Source organism: Terrapene carolina, unplaced genomic scaffold, assembly GCF_002925995.2.
Source record: "Terrapene carolina triunguis isolate 2854851 unplaced genomic scaffold, T_m_triunguis-2.0 Scaffold714, whole genome shotgun sequence".
NCBI classification, from domain to species: Eukaryota; Metazoa; Chordata; order Testudines; family Emydidae; genus Terrapene; species Terrapene triunguis.
Window position 1 is genome coordinate 7,180,436 of NW_020665065.1, and position 17,802 is coordinate 7,198,237.

General features: G+C 51.2%; 1 protein-coding gene across 1 annotated transcript in view; it reads left to right on the forward strand.

Annotated features, from left to right (window-relative positions):
* The window catches only part of MXRA8 (matrix remodeling associated 8), a 60,747-nt gene that overhangs the window by 34,996 nt on the left and 7,949 nt on the right, over nt 1–17,802 (forward strand). Inside the window, exons 3-6 of the mRNA XM_026659952.2 lie at nt 6,783–6,806; nt 7,271–7,579; nt 8,211–8,312; nt 9,617–10,075. Of these exons, the coding sequence (XP_026515737.2) occupies nt 6,783–6,806; nt 7,271–7,579; nt 8,211–8,312; nt 9,617–10,075 (894 nt within the window). The remainder of the gene's footprint in view (nt 1–6,782; nt 6,807–7,270; nt 7,580–8,210; nt 8,313–9,616; nt 10,076–17,802) is intronic.

Consider the following 17,802-nt stretch of genomic DNA (forward strand, 5'->3'; position numbering starts at 1 on the left):
GAAGGCTCGATTCTGCTGCCCTTACTCCTAGGGGGAGTCCCTTGCTTCTCAAGTGGCTCCATGGATTTCAGCGGCACTTCTTGTCTTGTAAAGCACTGCTCTCTCTATACCTGATCCGGCACCTCCTGAAGTCAATGGCAAAGCTCCTACTGGCTTCAGCGGGGACAGCATCAGAACCAGTATGAGTAAGGATGGCAGAATCGGGCCCTGGGGGGGGGGGGTTACCTGCTGTCACAGGACCCTGTAATGAACACACCCGCTTACCAGCAAACAGCCCCAGTCACGCTGCCTCCTGTGATGTTAGCCAGATTCCTGGCTCAGCCCTGCCGTTGCCTTTCATCCTCTATTAGCCCTTCGTTGAACAGGATGCCGGGTGTTTTGATTAGCACGCAGTCCCAGCTTTGGGCTCAGCCTCTCAGTCAGAGCGGCAGTCTCTCCTCGGCATCCCAGACACCTTCCGACGGAAGCAGTGATGTTATTCTGTGTGTAGGAAAGGGGAGAGGTGGTTTCCTAGTTGGGTCACACAGAGGAGGCAGTCTGCGGAGCAGTGTCGATGTGGGACGTTCCTCAGAGCTTTGGGCTCTTGCTTCTTGTTTGCCCAGCTTCTTCTTGGCCTATTTGAGAAGCTTGCGCTGGAATTACAGAAGCCAGAGCCTGGGTGTGTATTTTACAGGGGGATCTTGAAATGTAGGCTGTTCCCCTCTTCTCATCCAGCGGAGCTCAAGATTTTTGTCGGACTGGCCAGCACAATATCTCAGGAACTCAGTGGGAAGAACCCTGTGTTTGCCTCTAGAGTAGAAGAAAAGTTAGGGGCCACTACGTCAGCCAGTCTCCCTAGTGCCACTTGTGTCTGGAGCTGAGGATGGGGCTGGGGGATGTAGCTACAGGGGTCAGAGCAGTTGCCCTCCATTTTGGAAAGCGGAACCATGAACTGCAGCGAACGCAGTTTGGCCAAGGCTTGAGGTTGTGGTCCCAAAGCTTCGGCTCTCGTGTTTCTAGGCCTAATGGTTGCAGAGGGAAACCAGGGCAACCTCCCCATCCCTTTCATCTCCTGGAGCCATTCGCCAGCGTGGCCCTGGACGTCGCATTGACGGTGCTGTGAATTGAGCACGGGGCTCCTGGCTGCCCCTTGCCTCCGTCACACAAACTTTGTCAGTGTAAGGAGCTGTACGGCTGCCAGGATGGGTCACTGGCCTTTCTTCCAGCATAGGCAGAGTTGGTGCAATGCTTCTACAACATGTCCCCTTCCCAGGGCTGCCGGGGGGGGGGGGGGGGCAAAGGGGGCAATTTGCCCCAGATCCCGCAGGGGCCCCCACGAGAATATAGTATTGCAACTTTTTTTTATGGAAGGGGCCCCCAAAATTGCTTTGCCCCAGGCCCCCTGAATCCTCTGGGCGGCCCTGCCCCTTCCAGTCCAGGGGGAGGGTGGCCGCAGTGCGGCTGTGCTATGGCTGTTCCCAGCTGCCCCAATGGCTGCATGGGGCCGGAGGCAGCTTAGGGCAGTGTCTCAGGCTGCTCTTACTTTGCTGGGGCCCAGGGCAGCCCCAAACCATGACCCAGAATCAGGGAGGTGCCACTTTTCTTTCATCCCATCTCCAGTCTCAGGCACATTGATGAATTGGGTCCCAGTAGCCCACGGGCATCCCTGATCTCACTCCACTCCACTGTTTCCCCTGCATCCTGCCCAACCAGCTCAACTCACTACCTCCTTTGTCTCCTCCCACTCCTGGCTTCGCACCTCCTCTCACGCTGCCCCCTTCCCCCCGACGCGGTTACTGCCTTGATCAAGGTGGGCAAAGCAGCCTGTTTCAGTTGACAGGATCAGTACTGACAGGTGGGAGTCGGTGACTCTGAGCCACGCACAGTCCAGGGTTTGTATCCCAGCCAGTAAGGATGAACCGTAGAACCAAGGGCTCGAAGTACGTCCCTGGCAAAGCACAGACAGGTATTACACCTACTTTACAGATGGGTAAATTGAGGCACAGAGAAACACAGTGACTTGCCCATGTCCTACAATGAGTGGCAGAGCTGGGAAGAGAACTCAGGAGTCCTGACATGCAGTTGCCTAGTAACCACTAGACTGGTGCCGCCCCTGTAAGGATCTGCTAGCAGAGGCTTTAACAGATGAATGAAAGGGAAGCCGGCAGAAGCCGTGTCAAGTTTTTCTCTCCTGGAAGCTGCTGCCCTGATGTTACAGATGATCACGCTCTGCAGCCTTGTTTCACAGAACAACCACGTTTTGCAATGTGGCGGAGGAACACACGTGGCCTGTTAATGAGCTCCAGCAGCCCATCCTGGCAATACGCCCCAGTGGATGGACGGGAGAGTCAGGGCTTGTGTGGTCCTGATCATGCCAGTAGGTAAAACCAGCAAAATAACAGAATCCAGAACTGGGGGGAGAGGGGCTCTGCTATTCTTAGCTCAGGGACGATGCAGGCTGTGGAGTGGGGCACATGGAGGGTTTCCAGGTTTGGAAGGCTCAGCTGGATGGCTTTGTCAGATGTCCAATTTATGTAGTTTCCCTCCATGGTTTTTACATTAAGTTGTAAGGGGGAAAGGAAAAAATAAATGCATTCCCACGGCTCTCCCACAAGAGGAGATTCTTGCAGCACCAACTCAATCCGTTATTAAGTGAACAGCAAAACGAGGCTCTGACAGCACTGGGTGTGCAGACAGCTAGCAGCCCCAACTTGTAGACATTGTGCTCTGGGACGAAGGTCATTTGACTGCACCACCTCACCATGACATCACCTCCCTGTGTCACGATGCAAACCTCACCGTATCCTGACTGGTTAGCATCACACCGTAACACTGATGTATGGCAGTACTGGGCCAGGACACAGCACGATGACGTGATGTCCCATCACACCTGAAGATATGCCCAGGTCCTAGTTATTCCATCGCTTCGTGTGAGTAACTCCCAGCGATTTCAGTCACTTACTGCAGCCCTGGGACAGTTGGTCCGTCCCCCCAGCTATATCAGGGCTCACTCACGAAGATCAAGATCAGTGACAACCATAAGACCAGCTTCTCCCAGACAGTTCGAACAATGCACTTTAGTTCTCACCTGCGGTTCCGGCCCTCAGGCTTGCCCAGAGTTTGCATTGTGGTTTGTGATATGAACCTGTGCCCCCTGGTCAGTAGTCTGGGTCCAGCATGTTCATCAGCGCATGATCAAGAGGTTAAAGCATGGACCTGGGTGTTAGAAGATCTGCCTAATCCGCAGTCAAGGTGGGACCGTGAACTAATTATTTAGCATTTGTGATTCAGTTTTTCCACCAGTAAAATGAATACTTTGATCCATGTTTGCAAAGCATTTGGGGATCCTCAGAAGGAGAGTGCTATAGAAAGGCAAAGTATCATTTCCTTGTTGCCCCAAGCTAAATCTGAGCTTCCAGAAATGAAGGCCTGAGCATTATTGTTCTGCGCCAAGTGCTTTGTAAACCACAAGAACAGGGATCGGAAACGAAGGAATCACTTCACTGTTTGGGAATGTCTCGTCCCTTCCTTTTATACGAAGTGATGCAAAGTACACCGGCAGTTCCCCAGTGTATTCTCTTTGTAAAGGTGCAAATATAAATGCAGAAGAAAAGGCTTCCATCTGGAGTATCTTTGAATGGGGCTCTTGCATGGAAACTGCCATTCTCTCCCCATGGCGTCATGGCCGATGCTTTGCGAGAGGCAGAGAATAAGAGTGGTTTATTTTACTAAGCGTGTTCTCTGTGGGTGTGATTGAAGCAGCCCCATTCTGGAGTTAATTTATTCCCGGTTGCAAGAAATAAATTCCAGTCTTTGTCCGGGTGGCATCGTGCCCATGGCATTAGCAGGACAAAACGACTAATTATCTGGCTGTAACCCGTTTGTGCTTAAATGGTTAACAGATGGTTTATGGAGATGAATGATGCCACTGCGTTGCGATACTGAGCCATGCTCTCCACGCTGCCCACTGGACTTCCCATCCTATGCAACTGGCAGGAGGTACTGGGCTATCCAAAGGTGGAAACGAAGACATTTGTTTATGTCCCAGGAAGTAGTTCTCACCACATGGATCTGAGTTATGTGGGCTGGAGAGGCTGCACTGGGCTAGCCTGGGGAAGCCAGGTGTGTGAGGGAGACAGGATTTAATGGGGATGCCCTTGATGTCAACAGGTGGTTTCTCTGACTAGTGCTGGCAGCGAAGTGTGACAGGAGCGTGCAGGGGAACACGCCTGAGTGCAGTGAGGTTGGCCAAAGGTTCGTGCTTTGCTGATCATCAGCTTTTTGCCTTTTATGAAACACTGGAACTCAGTCAGTTGCATCAACTCCAGCATTGGTGCTGCTGCCCTTTCTCCTGAAAGGTGCTAGCTTCGAAGACTTGGATACCAAAGCCCTCTGTTTAGCCATAGGACAGGAAGAGTGGCAGGGCGGTCTTCCCCTCCGCTCTACTCCAGCTCAGCTCTGACCTGGGACTTGAATCTCCATGTCCATTTAGTCCTTGGTCTCTGTTGGGACAGCAATCTGAATGCCCTCTGAGAAGGAACCGGAGTGAGATTACCAAACGCCGTTCACACAGGTAGCAAGAGCCAAGCAGGGTTCAAATAGACGACCTACAAGGGGAAGGCTCCATACCCCATTGCTAATTCCATGAGCCATCCAGCGCCCCCTTGCTGCTAGAGTCCATGGATGATCCCTGGAATCGCAGTGGACCATCATGGGGAGCCTGGTCCATGTGGCAACAGCAGAGGTGCAATTATGCCTTGTCACCCTTTCTTACTAACCGTTTGTGGGAGAAGGGTGGAACTTTTCTCTTCTAGACGTAAGGCTGGGTGTCCTCCTACAAGACCCCCAGGGCCCCTCCCCCTCCAAATGAACAGCTCTGAGGGCCTCGCCCTGGCTGACTATACACCAGGCCGAATAAAAGTCTCTATTATCTATTATATAACGGCAGCGTGGTCAGAAGCACTGCCTAGCACCCCTGGCGAACCAGCTGGAGCCAGTGGAGAGAGACCAAGGTGGTGTTTGTACGCCAGTTCCGTTATAAACACTCCGTCTCAGCAAGAGAACACTGGGGGAGGGCGGGCATTTTGGTAATGCCCTACAATTTCCCATCGATGGGCGTGCTCAGCCGCTGTCTCGTCTTACCCTGCCCAGAGCCAGTCTGCGTTGTGAGTTGGTCGAAATGCCAGCAGCTGTCGGCCCCTTGTGTTCACAAGCATCCCCCCTGTGGCTGCTGGTGGTGGAGCTGCCCCGTCGGTAGCAGTGGTGGAAAATATTAGGGAGGAAAAAGCCCCGTGGTAGACAAGGTCCTGTTTCCATTGTGTAAAGGCAGGCTTTGTGGTGTGAGGGCACAGGGATAGCCCCTGTCAGTATGTTCCCAGTCCTAATCACAGCTCCGAGCTATGAGGCTCAGCTGTAGTTTTCTCTGGGCAAGCTACGACTGAGAAGCAGTGTGTGACTGCAATCTGGCTGAAAGCCCTGTTGTAACTGGCCCAGGATGGAAGGCACCCTACAGGCATCAGAAAGGCCAGTGATTTCCTGAGAACAGGACCCCTGGCCATTTAGTTCCAAAAATGCTGGCCTCAGCCCTGTTAGCGACAGGAGAAACCCTTAGGGATGGCTAGCTGAGAATGTCTACACCGCCATCGGGACAGGGTGTGTAGACACACCTGAGCTAGTTCCCTGAAAATCGCAGTGTAGCCACCTGGCCTGGGCTAGCTGCCTGCGTCCGGACCTACCGTCCCAGTCCAGATTGTACACAAGCGGCTCGCCTGTGTTGCTGCCCAGGCAGCCACGGCCACACTGCTATTTTAGCAAGATAACTCGATCAAAGCTAGCTCGGGTATGTCTACGTGAGTTGCAGTCATGCCTCCCAGTTGCTGTGTAGACATACCCTTAAGGCCAGGTTCAAATCCTGTCTGTTGGCTGCACCCATTAGAAGGCGTAAATTACATACACGTTTAAGGCCTGATCTTGGGAGGAACTGGTGCGTTGCATTTACATACTTAGTTGTTGTTTTTTTATTCTGGTGGCTCCCGAACAGAATTAAGATATTTAACGGGCGAGAAGCTGCCTCTGTAGGACCAACTGAGGGGAAGTTAAATTGGGGATATAAATTCCCCTCTAGCCCAACCAGCACATTAAAGGTGAATGCGAGGACTGGAAGAAATCCCTGTTTTCCTTCCGCTGACATGAATGGCCCGTTCATTTCAATTGGGGGGTTGGTGGGTACAGGGTTTGGCCTCTGAAAGTTACCACAAATACCAGGCCACTGATAAGTTTCCAATCCACGTAGCTCCTTTTTCTAATTATCACCTAGACCAGGGAACGAGTAAAATGAACAAAAGAGAATCCAGATAATGAAAAAGATGGGAGGAGGGGCCAGCCAGATCGCTGGGGTTGAAGGTGGTGAAGAGAGTTAATTAGCATGGTAAACTACTGGCCCACAGTTTAATCTGGTGCCTCAGGTTATCTCTGCAAAGCCAAGACCAAATCCGAGTATATTTTTGACCCCGTGTCTCCACCCCCTTCTCCAGCCTGCTTGTTTTTTCCATTCACTGGAAGTTCTTTGGGTCAGGGACTCTCATTTCTTATGCTTGTAAATGGCCTAGCACCGTGGGGCCCAGACGGGCTGTGAGGCCGTCACCGCTAGCACAATATAAATATTAAATAATCACAATGTTGAAGAAGAGCTGAAGGATGGAATAATAAAAATAAAGGAAAGATGCTTGCTGCTGGCTATGAATATATTTAATATTCTCTCATTTACTTTGTCAGTAACGTTATTTTCTCTTCTCCTTCGACAGGGTCTGTTGTTCATTTGTATTCAGGTAAGTGACACCCTTTGAATCTGTCCTGGTTTTAGGATCGTTAGAAGTATGGGAACTGACTAGAGTTGCCAACCCTCCCGGTATTGGGCTCGATCTCCCGGAGGCTACTAAAGCCAATCCGGGAAATTTTAGGCTGCTAAAAGTCCAGCAGTGCAGCAGGGCTAATGCAGGCTCGCTACCTGCCCTGGCCCCACACAGCTCCCAGAAGTGGCAACATGTTCGGCAGCGACTCCTAGGAGGAGGCGCGGCCAAGGGGTCTCTGCACACTGCCCCCGCCCCAAGCACCAACTCTGCACCTCCCATTGGCCAGGAACGGGGAACTGCCTGGCTGCCCGTGAGCCTAGGAGCCCCTGCCGGACATGCATAGATTCTAGAACATGCTGCCATGACCAACCTGCTGCTTTCATGCATCCTTCCCCACTTCATGCCCCATCAGTCCGGCCTCTCCCTCTCTCTGCCCACAGTCCCAGCTGACATGTTGAACCCCGAGAGCGTGGTGGTGTCGGTGTCGAATGTCAGCGCCGTGTCTGGATCCCAAACTGTCCTGACCTGCAAGAGTTACCGCATGATCTGGACCCAGGACCGTCTGAATGACCGCCAGCGTGTGGTCCACTGGGACTTGTACAGCAACCAGGATGGCGATTACAAGGCGGAGAGGCTGTGTGACATGTACTCAGCTGGGGAGCAGCGGGTGTACAGCTCCTACAACCAAGAGAGGATAGCCATGCCCGAGAATGCATTCGCAGATGGCAACTTCTCACTGGTGATCAAAGGTACCAGGAGCCAAAGGGATCTCTCCTTCCATTGCTTCTAAAGAGCTGCAGCTCCATGCTCTTGTACTGAGATTTCCTAAGGGGAAGGGCAGGCTGATGTCATCTGAGACGCAGGAAAGGCAGTGTTCTAACCACTAGTAAAGTAACCCCCTTTTAAGAGAAATGTGCCTTGCAACCACTTGGAAAGTCTTAATCAGTGTGTCAAGAGGAAGGATGGCCTTATGGGTAAAGCACTGGACTAGGTCTGGGTTCCAGTCCCAGCACTGTCATGGACTCCCCGTGTGGCCTTGGTTGAGTCACTTAATCACTCCGTGCCTCATTTTCCCCACCTGTAACATGATAAGAATCCTGCCTTTCTCCCACTCTCTGTCTGTCTTGTCTGCAGATTGTGAGCTCTCTGGGTCTCTTACAATGCCTCGCACAAGCTTGGCTGGGGCTGGTGTTACTGAAATGCCAAATAATAATTCAAACAAACAAGAGTGAGCTCAAATGAGCATGTAACTGCAGTGAGACGTTGGCCCTGTTCGTCTAAAGCTCCTTCTGTACCGCCCTGCCTGGGGGCGTGCTGCAGAAACAACCGCAAACAATCGTCACCTTGCTCTTAAATGGTCTTTTTCTCCTCCTGCGCTAGATGTTGCAGAGAGCGACCAAGGCACGTACTCCTGTAACCTCCACCATCACTACTGCCACCTGTACGAAACGGTGAAAATCCAGCTGGAGGTCACCGAGAAAGGTAAAGGCGCATGCTGATGCAAACGATGGGTATCGGTCCCTCTGCGGGGGGCAAGTACTTCCCAGGCCCAATTCCTCGGGCCCCAGGCTGACAGAGAACTCTGGGCTCATGTAGAGCCTTGTTGGTTTCACAGGTGTACTACCCAGGGCTAGCACCCTGGGCCCTGAGCCCCTGCTCCCACCCACTGCCTCACTGAAATCAGTGGGGGTTTGTGCAGTGGCAGAGCACCGTGCAGGATAGGATCACGGGGGCTGCACCTGAATGTTGCTGCACCTCAGAAGACCTCCGTGCTCACTGCAGCTTCTAGCAACCATGCAGCTGTGAGGTTTCATTCTCTGCCACTGGAGTCTTGCTGTGTCACAGCCTCTGGGTTAAACCAGAGGGGGGGCTTCTAGGGACTGCCACCGACGGCACCACTTGGATGGCGACGCCGCTTGCTGTAGATGTTCCCCCTTGCCCGCTAGCTTCACCTCTATCTTGTCCAGGTTGAGCAGCCGGCTGGCTTTCCTGCCGGTCCCAGTCCCCTTAGCCCTGGGGAAGAGCAGAGGCTGCCCTGCCCGGCTGTGCTGCGAAAGAGGCGAAGGGCTGACTGTCCAGCAAGCGTCCGGGTAACTCGTATAAGTGGGTGGTGGGATGGGAAGGAAGCAGCATCTTCTGCTTTCTGCTCTCGCTCCCTGAAAGTTTCTGTTCATGTAATAGAAACGCCCAGTCTGTCTCCAGGAGCCCCAGGCTGCTTTTCTGTTTTTTAGTGCTCAGCATGAACAGCCTGCAAGCCAGTGATCCTGTAACTCCTCCAGTAACTAGGGCACTGGGGGCAGCAAAGCATTTCCTGCAAGGAGACTGCCTAAGACGCTTGGAGGATGGGACCTAGCGTGTTGAAGATAAAGTCTGTTAATGCTATTCCATTCTCAGTCATTGGAGAGAGCATGCTCTTCCTTCTTTGCAGACCTAGCCACGGACTCTCAGCTACCAGGGAGGAAGGATGGGCTTACAGTTAAAGCACTAAACGGGGACCCAGGAGTCCTGCGTTCAAGTCCTAGCTCTGGCACAGACTCTCTGTGTGAGGTTTGAGCCAGTCACTTCCCCTCCATGTGCCTCAGGTTGTGAAGCACTTCGAGATCCTTGGGTGGTAGTGCAGAGCAGGAAAGCATTCTCGGTGGTTCCTAGCATAGGAAAGGCTGGTGTCTTTAGACAGCAGAGCTGCCGGGGGCAATCAGGTATAATAAGGTGTGTGTGCTGAGTTGTTTCCAGATGAAATGGGACTGTATATGTTTATCCAGCTGCCTCCTGTGTCCTCTCTGCAGCCAGGGAAGTGAAGAGGTACTGGGATGGCGAAAAGGCCGTGATCGTTGCCTTGCAGGACAGCACCGTGGTGCTCCCCTGCGTGAACCGGAACCAGATCTGGACTGAGCGGCACAGCGAGGAGGAGCAGCAAGTGGTGCACTGGGACAGGCAGCCCCCGGGGGTCCCGCACGACCGGGCCGACCGCCTCATAGACCTGTACGCCTCCGGGGAGCGCCGCTCCTACGGGCCTCTCTTCATCCGGCAGAAGATGAACATCACCGAGACGGCCTTCGCCCTGGGCGACTTCTCGCTGCGGATTTCAGCCCTGGAGAACGCCGATGAGGGCACGTACTCCTGCCACCTCCACCATCACTACTGCGGCCTCCACGAGCGCAGGATCTTCCGGGTCTCCGTGACGGAGCCAGTGAGAGAGAAGAAGGTGGTGAACCTCACTAACCCCAACATCGTGCCAGCTGTAGGTAGGTGACCCTCCGAGGGTGGGGGGTCCTTCCTCCCAGGGAGGAGGTGAACAGCTACAGCCCTGCCCTAGGGCTGAGCTAGGCCATCTGAGAGGGGCTATAGAGCAGGCCTATGGGCCCTGGCCTCAGGAAATGCCTCCAGTTCCAGAGGGTTTTCTAGCCAGCAGAGATGGCTCTGCCCTCACAACAGCCCTGGGCTCAGGAGACACTCTGGGGCAGGCCGGAAGGAGGGAGGGGATGTGACCAAGGTGTGACTGCATCCCTGAAAAGCTCCGCAGAGGCCATTGAAGCAACTTCAAGATGCTCTGAGAGCTTCCCCAGCCTGAGCCAGGGTCCACACGTGACCCTGCAGCCAGGAGTAGATGAGACTCAAACAACGTCCCTTCTGTCAATGCAGGAATGAATCTGCCCCTATGTTCTGAGGGGTGGGTGGTGTCTTTGTGTGGGTGATGGGTGCTCTGATTGCTTGAGGGGAAAAACATCTGCAAAGAGCAGTCTTAAAGTAAACCCTGGGAACCTCTGGACAGGGCCTGATCCTGCCCCCAGCTCACACTGAAGTCAGTGGGAGTTAAAGATGCTCAGCACCTTTGGAGCTGATGGGTCTGATTCTTCTCTGCCTTGCATCTAGTGCCACTATATTCGCTGGTGCAAAGTGCATGTCAAAGGTTACTATTCTGGTGTGGGAGCATTTCACACCCGCTCTGAACAGGTGTCCATGCCAGGCGGTGGAGAATCAGGCCCCAAGATCCCCCCCCCCCCTTTTTTTTTTTTTTTTTTTACCATATCTCGCATTTTCTTCTCTGGACGAGCTGCTCTCTGAAGCCTGTTCAAACCCTGAACCATCACACTCATCACAGGCAACTCCCCTTCCCCAGTTTAATAATTTTTGAGCCTTCCGGGTTATTGTTCTTTATTAACATTTTAAAATATTTATCATGGTTTAATATTTATTGGCTGCTTAATACTGAATTTAAACGTGCTTCATAAATCTTTAAGTAGCTCCATTCTGCTTCAGCAAGAGGCTTTTCCAAGCCACGGAGGCCTGCGTCTCCCTGTTGGGCCATAGATCGGCATCCAGAAAAGAGAGGCATTATCAAACAGAGATTGCCCGGGGGCTGAGTTTACGGAGAGGCTGGGACACAAATACACCTCTACCCCGATATAACGCTGTCCTCGGGAGCCAAAAAATCTTACCGTGTTATAGGTGAAACCGCGTTATATCGAACTTGCTTTGATCCGCCGGAGCGCGCAGCCCCGCCCCCCCCGGAGCGCTGCTTTACTGCGTTATATCCGAATTCGTGTTATATCGGGTCATGTTATATCGGGGTAGAAGTGTATTACTCTCTCTGCCTATGGCCTTTTTGCTGCTGTCCCTTGGCTTGGGGAGTCACGTTCAGCTGCCATTTTGCAGATCTACATTTCAATTTCAGGGAGGGTCCCTTAGGAATCCAGATTTGCTCTTTGTTTGTGCAGTCAGTGAACTGGTAACCACCTGAGCAGGAGGTGGACAAAACATGGGAAGAGCTAGAACCAATTTAATATATACAGACTTTTCACTAGTCGTTCAATCCTGCATCAGGTCCCCAAAACGGCTCAAGCGGTACTGTCCCCTCTTGCCATCTAGAGGAAATACCTAACTAATGTCCTGGTCAATTTGAAATAGCACTGAGAGAGAGCCTCAGTATCCTGACTGCATTCTAATGTGGGGTAATTACATTCTGCCTCCTTACATTGCCCCATGGCTTTCAATAGAGTACATATTGATCATTTGCACTTCAAAACTGTTGGCTTAGTATTGCTGTGGGCTGTCCTATAGCTGCTGTGTTTCACCCCAGCGATGGCTGTATTTCAGTGGTGGGGAAAGTGATCCCAGTGTAGTGTGTTTCAGTTTAATGGAGCCTATCAAGCACGTTGGGAGAAAAGGGGCCGGATACGTGCAAGATAATCATAGAATCATAGAATATCAGGGTTGGAAGGGACCTCAGGAGGTCATCTAGTCCAACCCCCTGCTCAAAGGAGGACCAATTCCCAACTAAATCATCCCAGCCAGGGCTTTGTCAAGCCTGACCTTAAAAACCTCTAAGGAAGGAGATTCCACCACCTCCCTAGGTAATCCATTCCAGTGCTTCACCACCCTCCTAGTGAAAAAGTTTTTCCTAATATCCAACCTAAACCTCCCCCGCTGCAACTTGAGACCATTACTCCTTGTTCTGTCATCAGGTACCACTGAGAACAGTCTAGATCCATCCTCTTTGGAACCCCCTTTCCAGGTAGTTGAAAGCAGCTATCAAATCCCCCCTCATTCTTCTCTTCTGCAGACTAAACAATCCCAGTTCCCTCAGCCTCTCCTCATAAGTCATGTGCTCCAGCCCCCTAATCATTTTTGTTGCCCTCCGCTGGACTCTTTCCAATTTTTCCACATCCTTCTTGTAGTGTGGGGCCCAAAACTGGACACAGTACTCCAGATGAGGCCTCACCAATGTCGAATAGAGGGGAATGATCACGTCCCTCGATCTGCTGGCAATGCCCCTACTTATACAGCTCAAAATGCCGTTAGCCTTCTTGGCAACAAGGGCACACTGTCGATTCAATCAGTAATATCAGTAAAAAAAATAATATCAGTAGTCTGGATCCTGCACCGGGGTTTGTCACTGGCAAAAAGAATGAAAGGATTAATGACTACAATCAAAGAAGCAGTCTCAGGAGCCCTCTCTTCCCTTACACTAATTCAAATTTAAGCAGCAAACGACTGTTCTTCCTGTGTTCAATGGTTTTTGTTTCTCCCTGGTAAACTTTTGCCAGAGGTTTTACTCTTTACTCCTTTACATTTCATTGGAGTGCACAGGACTAAATAAAATAAAATAAAGCAACTATGTTCCATTAACTGAACGATAACAGTGTCTGCAGCTGGATTGATAAACGCAGTCTTGTAGGTCAGCGTGTGCTGGAGGAACTTAAGAGACAGTGAAGTCTAAGGATCAGCGCAGGGAAACTTGGAGTCAGGACACCTGGGTTCTCTTTCTGGCTGAGTCTCTGTGACTGGCTTTGTGACTTTGGACAAATCCAGTAGGGTCAAGTCCTGCAGTGCGCACTCACACGAGTAGCAGGGTAATCGCTTTGTGCCTGCACGGGATGGAGAGAACGTCTTGCAGCAGTGACATGAGTCATCATTGGTTGATATTCATAAAGTGCTTTGAGATCCTCTGATGACGGGTGCTATTGAAGGGTACAGAGCCTGAACGGTGCCCTGTGTGCAAAGCATTAGTACAAGAAGGGAAGGAGCCTTCTGCCACTTTGGCAAACTGGGTCCTGATCCTGCAACTCTCGGTAATGTTGACTCATGCGAGTAGCCCCCACTGGTCTCCTCTGGCCAACAGCAAAAAACGACACAGATGAACGTGTTCCCTTTGAAGGCAATGGCAAAACTTGCAGAGACGGCAGTGGGAGAAGGATCAGGCCCAGGATCACCGCCCCCACACACGCCTCATTTGAAGAACACAGCAGCTGGATTTTTTTCTGTTCAGAGCCTTTGCTAAACAGGTCCATGGGGGCTGGCTGCTGTGCCCTCGGGACCTGATCTAAAGACCACGGATCTCAGCGGAGTTTGGATCAGGCCCTAGTGGGCCTCGGGTAAAGCAAAGCAAGTCGGTTCAGCTGCTAAGCTTTGCCCCCTTTGGGCCCCTGGGTGGTGAGTGCTCATCTGGCCTGCAAAGCGCCACGCTAAGGATTTGCTGAATCAATGGGAATTTGAGAGAAGCTGGAATGTCTCGTGTGCCTGTTCCAAACCCATCGACACCATGCAGCACACCGGAGCGGCTCCTATTTCCATAGCAGCGGGAGTGGCCGTGACAGAACCTCCCCACTCCTTGCGCACCCTTGTAAAAATCTTCCGGGACAAAGGAAGGAAAAGGAAAACGTCAGGAGATAACAGAACCAAAGCGCTGACCTTTCTCAATGACCAGCTCCAGTTTCAGGCGTAGCTCCAAGGTTTGGAGCCATTTCCAGACAGGAAACTTCATCCTGCTGCAAATAGAAACCTGGGCTGGATTCTGCTCTTGGTTGCACCCGCATAAATCTAGAGTGAAGCCACTGACTTTAGTGGAATGATTCTGCGTAACTGAGAGAAGAATCCGGCCGTTATCTCAATGACGGATTTATTGTAGCACAGTTCACAGAACAATGCTCAGTCCTCTGCTGCCTGCAGAGTCTCAGCTGGTGCAAAGTGAAGCTAGACGCATTTACACTAGCGCCGGGGATCTGACCCCTGGTATTTTGGTGGCAGGAATGTCGGGAGGCTGTTCCCTACTTCATTTTTTGCACTAAAAATCAGTGATCCTGGGTTAAAATAAAGCAGCAGCCCTTTGAAAATGCAAGTTTGTCATATATTTCAACCAAAGGTCTCAGAGCATCTTACAAACATTGAGTCCCTCAAGTCTCACATGCCTGTGAGATAGGTACGTCTTTATAAAACAAGCCTGTTAATTATTCCTCCTTGTCCTAGATGGAGTAGTATGGGAGCGAGGGAACTAAATGGGATTATACCGTATTTGAGAGAAACAAGGAAAGGATTTTGACTATGGCTGCGTGCATGCCTGGTCCCCAATCCTGTATCCTGATCCATGCGAGTGGACCCTCACGTCCATGCTGAGCTCTGTGGACTTCGGGTCTAAGGATCCACCTGTATGGATCAGATTGCAGGATTGAGGCCTCGGTGTGTAACTCCACTGAATGCAGTGATTTATAGTCTGATTTGTGAGCGTGTGTGGGAATATCAGTGCCTTAACTCTTGCATTGCTGGCTATGTTAGAGTTCACCCTTTGGGTCAGGGTGCTCAGCGCTTCGTTTATCGTAGGGAATGTGGAGTCTCTGGACCCTGGCTGCGTTTGCATTTCTGTACTGATGGAACTGAATAGTTTATAACATTCTCAAATGGCCCGAAAAGCAAAACCAGCTGTTGGAGTCATGATGAACTTGCTGGCTTTGCTCAGCAGCGACATTCCTCTGACAGCTGATCATCGCTGCGCTTAACCGATACTCCGGAGGTGTCACGTCACTTACCGGGGAATGACTAAAAAGGCTCTGGGGAGATCTGGCTGCACAGGCAAGGCTGACACAAACGGAGAGCTGGGTTCAAACCGGGGGCAATCATGTCCCAGCTGAGACAGGCCCCGGTGGTCTCATTCTAGTCTCGATGGTCATTTGGTCCACACTGCAAAATCACCCTCCAGTTTGGCATAGCATAGTCTTTGCTTAGGACAGGAGTATTGGCAGAAAGATGGAAGTTCTTTCTTGACAATATTGTGCATGGTGGGCCGGGGATGGCGGGGGAAAAGTCTGCTGCTCAGTGCCTGCCATTTGTCTCTGTTATTAGCCTCCCGCTCTCATGAGCACCAAAATACACTTACAAAGAAAAGAGGGAGCTACATTCTGCTCTCCCTTAGACTGGTGTAAATCCAAAGTAATGGATTGACTCTGGTATAACAGTGAGCAGAATTTGGGCCTTTTTAATTACTATATAGACACTGGGGAAACTAAGGAACCAGAACACTTAGGAAGTTTGAGTATGAGAGTGCAGAGCCAGGAATAGAACCCAGGATTCCTGGTCCCTGCTTTAGCCATTAGGGAATTCTGCCTGAATATACTGCAAGGTACGATGGCTCTTTGGATGTTCCCCCTTACTCTCTCTCACTAACATAGGAATTTAACTCCGAAGCAGCTTTCAGGTTAGAATTCCCAGTTGGCGTTTGTCTGGTGCTGTGTGAACATTCCCAGTCTCCAGGAGACGGCATTGCTTTGAACTCTGCTTCAAAGGGAAGTCCCCCACAGCACAGTATGTCTCAGGGCTTTGCTATCTATCCTTTAGCAGGATTTATCTAACCCCCTGACTCTTGCAAACAAATATTTCCTTCTTTTTTTTCGGGGGGAGGGAGGGAGAGAGCATTGACCCAATTATTCAGGCTCTAGAAAAACGTTCCATATACAAACTCTGTTTCCCTTCCCTGCTTGGAAGACGAGCAACTGGAATCGACAAGCTGCTGCGCCCAGAAATGGAATGGATTTCTGGCTTTTTCGCTGTGTTCTTAGTTATTTATTTTGTTTTATTTAAAAGAAAATTCATTCTTCGGCATTGCAAATTCCTTCCACTCCATAAATTATACCACTTGGCAGGGCCGGGCTGCTTCACCCGTTAGCCGTCCGGAGCCAGAGCCGTGCAGTGCATGTCTAAAGCGACCAGAAAAGCTCGTTCTGCTCTCACGCAGAGGCACCTGGGGCTCTCCTCGCTGCTCCCTGGACTCGCCCTCTTTGCTAGCCAGGAGCAGTGCAGTGATAATTGGTAAGAGTCACTAACAGCATGTTTGCTTCCCTGGAAAGGCTTGGGAACGTTAAACATGAGCACATGTTAAAGAATGATTATTAATGCCTTGTGCAGCAGAGAGGGCGGATGCTCTAGTGATTAGTGAGTTGGCCAGACTCTCGGGGGAGCAGGGTTCACTTCCTGGTTCTGCTGTCTAGGCCCTGCCTGACTTTGCTCACATCACTGAATCTCGCTGTGACTCAGTTCCCGCTCTGTTAATTGGGATCAATAATCCTTAGGATCATACGTTCCTAAAGGCAGGGGCTGTCTCTTACCATGGGTAAAAAGCAACAGAGGGTCCTGTGGCACCTTTAAGACTAACAGAAGTATTGGGAGCATAAGCTTTCGTGGGGTTCTTACTCTTAGTGGGGTTCTTACCCACAAAAGCTTATGCTCCCAATACTTCTGTTAGTCTTAAAGGTGCCACAGGACCCTCTGTTGCTTTTTACAGATTCAGACTAACACGGCTACCCCTCTGATACTCTTACCATGGGTGTGCACAGTACTCAGCCCCATGGGTCCTGATCTCAACTGGGAGCTTCCAAGCTCAGATGAAGAGAGAAATAATAATCGAGACGTCCAGAGGGGTGTGTGGTGTTAATTTAGATGGAATCAAGGGGCCCAAGGTGTTAATGTGAGCCTGTGACCCTGCCACCGTCCAACATGAAACAGGGTCAGGGTTTGATATCCAGAGACCTCAGCCTGCTTAGCAGCATGGCTATCACCACTAATTATCCATGGAAACCTTTCATTAAAGACCCAGAGAAGAAGGAAAGACGGTTAATGCATTTGAAATGTACCGTATTGAATAAGGCTTTTGTTTTAATAACGTTCCTTGTTCCCTTTCCCGGTAGCTGAAGGGAGCTCTTAGAAAGGGACCGCCCGTGTCTGACAGTCGGAGATGGTGACAGAGATGGTGATAACTGTCCTTGTGGGGGAAAGAGAAGAAGTTAGTTGAGGAGGGTTGGAGCGGTTGTTGCTGTTATAGTCCAATCCGGCTTCTTGAAGACAAAACAAGCCAAACTCGTACGAGGAGGAAAAGAGAAGAATCAGACAGACAGAAAAAGCAGCTTTGTTGACTTTCACTTGCAATCTCACTGCTGGGAAAAAACAGGCACCGTGCATGCATGGTCTTACCAGCCACTCCGAGACCTGGCGAACTGTAATGAGCGTCGGGCCGTTTCGGGCATTGCTTTTATCTGCCTCTCTGGTCACAGGCTGACAGCAGTGTTGCAAAATGTGGCCAGCTAAGCCAGACTCTTATTACACAGAAGGGGTGTGGGGGGAGATGTGGAGGGGGGGCAGCAGCCATGGTGGTGAAGCTCGCTCCGTCCCCTTCTTTCAATCAACCCATGTTGCAGTAGCCCCCTCT